At 38.5% G+C, this 2,068-nt stretch overlaps 1 protein-coding gene across 1 annotated transcript in view; it reads right to left on the bottom strand.

The window, feature by feature from the left end:
• Positions 1-1,160: 1,160 nt before the first annotated feature.
• LY75 (lymphocyte antigen 75) overlaps positions 1,161-2,068 on the bottom strand; it is an 89,802-nt gene continuing 88,894 nt past the window's right edge. The window contains exon 35 of the mRNA XM_011947133.1: positions 1,161-1,189. Within this exon, the coding sequence (XP_011802523.1) occupies positions 1,161-1,189 (29 nt within the window). The remainder of the gene's footprint in view (positions 1,190-2,068) is intronic.

Raw genomic sequence — 2,068 nt, 5'->3', positions numbered from 1 at the left:
CAGGCTGGTCTAGAACTCCTGACCTCAAGCGATCCACCCACCTCGGCCTCCCAAAGTGCTGGGATTACACACCTGGCCTTCCCTTTCACTTTTAAACTCACTTCCATCTGGATTCTGGCTTCACTACTTTGCTACATTTCCATTGGCTAAGATGGTCATTGGTTTCCTAATTCCTAGAAACCAATTTTATCTGACTTTGCCTCTCCAGTATTCAGCAATTGGATCAATATCGACTTGTTTTTCAAAACAGGGTCTTGCTCTGTCACCTAGACTGGAGTTCAGTGGCACGTTCATAGCTCACTGTAGCCTCAAACTCCTGGGCTCACGGGATCCTCCTGCCTTGGCTTCTTGAGTAGCTGGCAGTACACATGGGTGCCACCACAGCTGGCTAATTATTTTTTGTAGAAATGGGGTCTTGCTTTGTTGCCCATGCTGAACTTGAATTCCTGGGCTCAAATGATCCCCCTGCCTTGGCCTCCCAAAGTGTCAAGAGGGATTACAGGTGTGAGCCACTACCCCCAGCCTATTTATTCTCTAAAAAATGCACACCAAATCTCTTAGTAAATGCCTGGCTTCACAACTGCTGGTCAATTTATTTCTTGTACTATACGCCTAACATAAAAAACCCAATCTAGAGATTTTTTTTTCAATAAGGATCAACTCCAGCATTTTTACTTTTACTTAAAAGATAAAACAACTTTATTATGACATCACCATTATATACAGCTGTGCTTTTCACATCAATTTGGCTTAGTTCTTGGAGGAAAGTCTTAAGAACTAAAATTGTAGACAGATCATAGGACAAGAGAACTAGTCTAACAGTCTAACAAATTCAATAAGAAATCAGGACAAGTGTAGACTATATAAAAACTGTCTTAGAAAATTATTTACAACTTTATCATAGTGTGAATACTCTAAATGTAAAATAAATCTATGGATTTTATACAAAAATACTCTAAAGTACAAATGTAAGTTAAATGCTGAATAAAACATTCACCTTTTCCAGTGGATGCTATTACTAAGAATGTAATCTAGGTGTCAAAACTTAAAGTGATAACCACAAAGCAATGTTTTCTTAATCACTCATAATTTTAAATCTGTTAGTGGCCATCACAAGGTTTAGAGTTCCGCTGAAAAAGTCTCATGTTTACAAATGCAACTCATACACTTTCCTTCATGGACCCTTTCTCTGTTTAACACGTGTAAAAAAAGTAAAACAGAATTCTTAGTCCAAAGTTGACATACTATGTGAAGTACATAAATTGCAAAATTATCAATCTTAAATACCTAGTTGATTCTCTTTACAAAAGAAACAGTCATATAATACATCAGAAAATACAAAGCACATTGCTACAGGGTACCTACTCAATCTAAAAATAATGTTCCCACACTTCAGAAAATGTTAAGTACTAAATCTTTAAAAGTTGTTGTTTTATGAACAATTATAAACAGAAAAAAACTCTTCATATTTACATAATATTGGTATGAAATAACTTTGGAATAATTTAAGAAGCATTTTGCCAAGAGGAATCATTTTGCTGTATAAAAAGTAAGCAGAAGCCAGGCGCGGTGGCTCATGCCTGTAATCCCAGCACTTTGGGAGGCTGAGGCAGGAGGATCACCTGAGGTCAGGAGTTTGAGACCAGCCTGGCCAGCATGGTGAAACCCTATCTCTACTAAAAATACAAAAATTAGCCGGGCATGGTGGTGGGCGCCTGTAATCCCAGCTACTCAGGAGGCGGAGGCAGGAGAATCGCTTGAACCTGGGAGGCGGAGATTTACAGTGAGCCAGGATGGCGCCATTGTACTCCAGCCTGGGTGACAGAGAGAGATCATGCTCAAAAAAATAAAAATTAAAATTAAAATTAAAAAGTAAGCATGTCTTATTGTTTATTTTTCCCTATTGCTAAAAATGACTATTTTGAAACAATGTTGATAGAGTTTACAGCTCAATATTTACTTTGAGGTACTAATTTTGCACTTGGCCAGATGCTCTTAAAAATTAAAAAGTAGGCCGGGCGCGGTGGCTCAAGCCTGTAATCCCAGCACTTTGGGAGGCCGAGACGGG

The sequence above is a fragment of the Colobus angolensis genome, unplaced genomic scaffold (genome assembly GCF_000951035.1).
Source record: "Colobus angolensis palliatus isolate OR3802 unplaced genomic scaffold, Cang.pa_1.0 Scaffold259, whole genome shotgun sequence".
Classification (NCBI taxonomy): domain Eukaryota; kingdom Metazoa; phylum Chordata; class Mammalia; order Primates; family Cercopithecidae; genus Colobus; species Colobus angolensis.
Note: the sequence above shows the minus strand (reverse complement) of the source record. Positions and strands in the feature narration are given on the sequence as shown.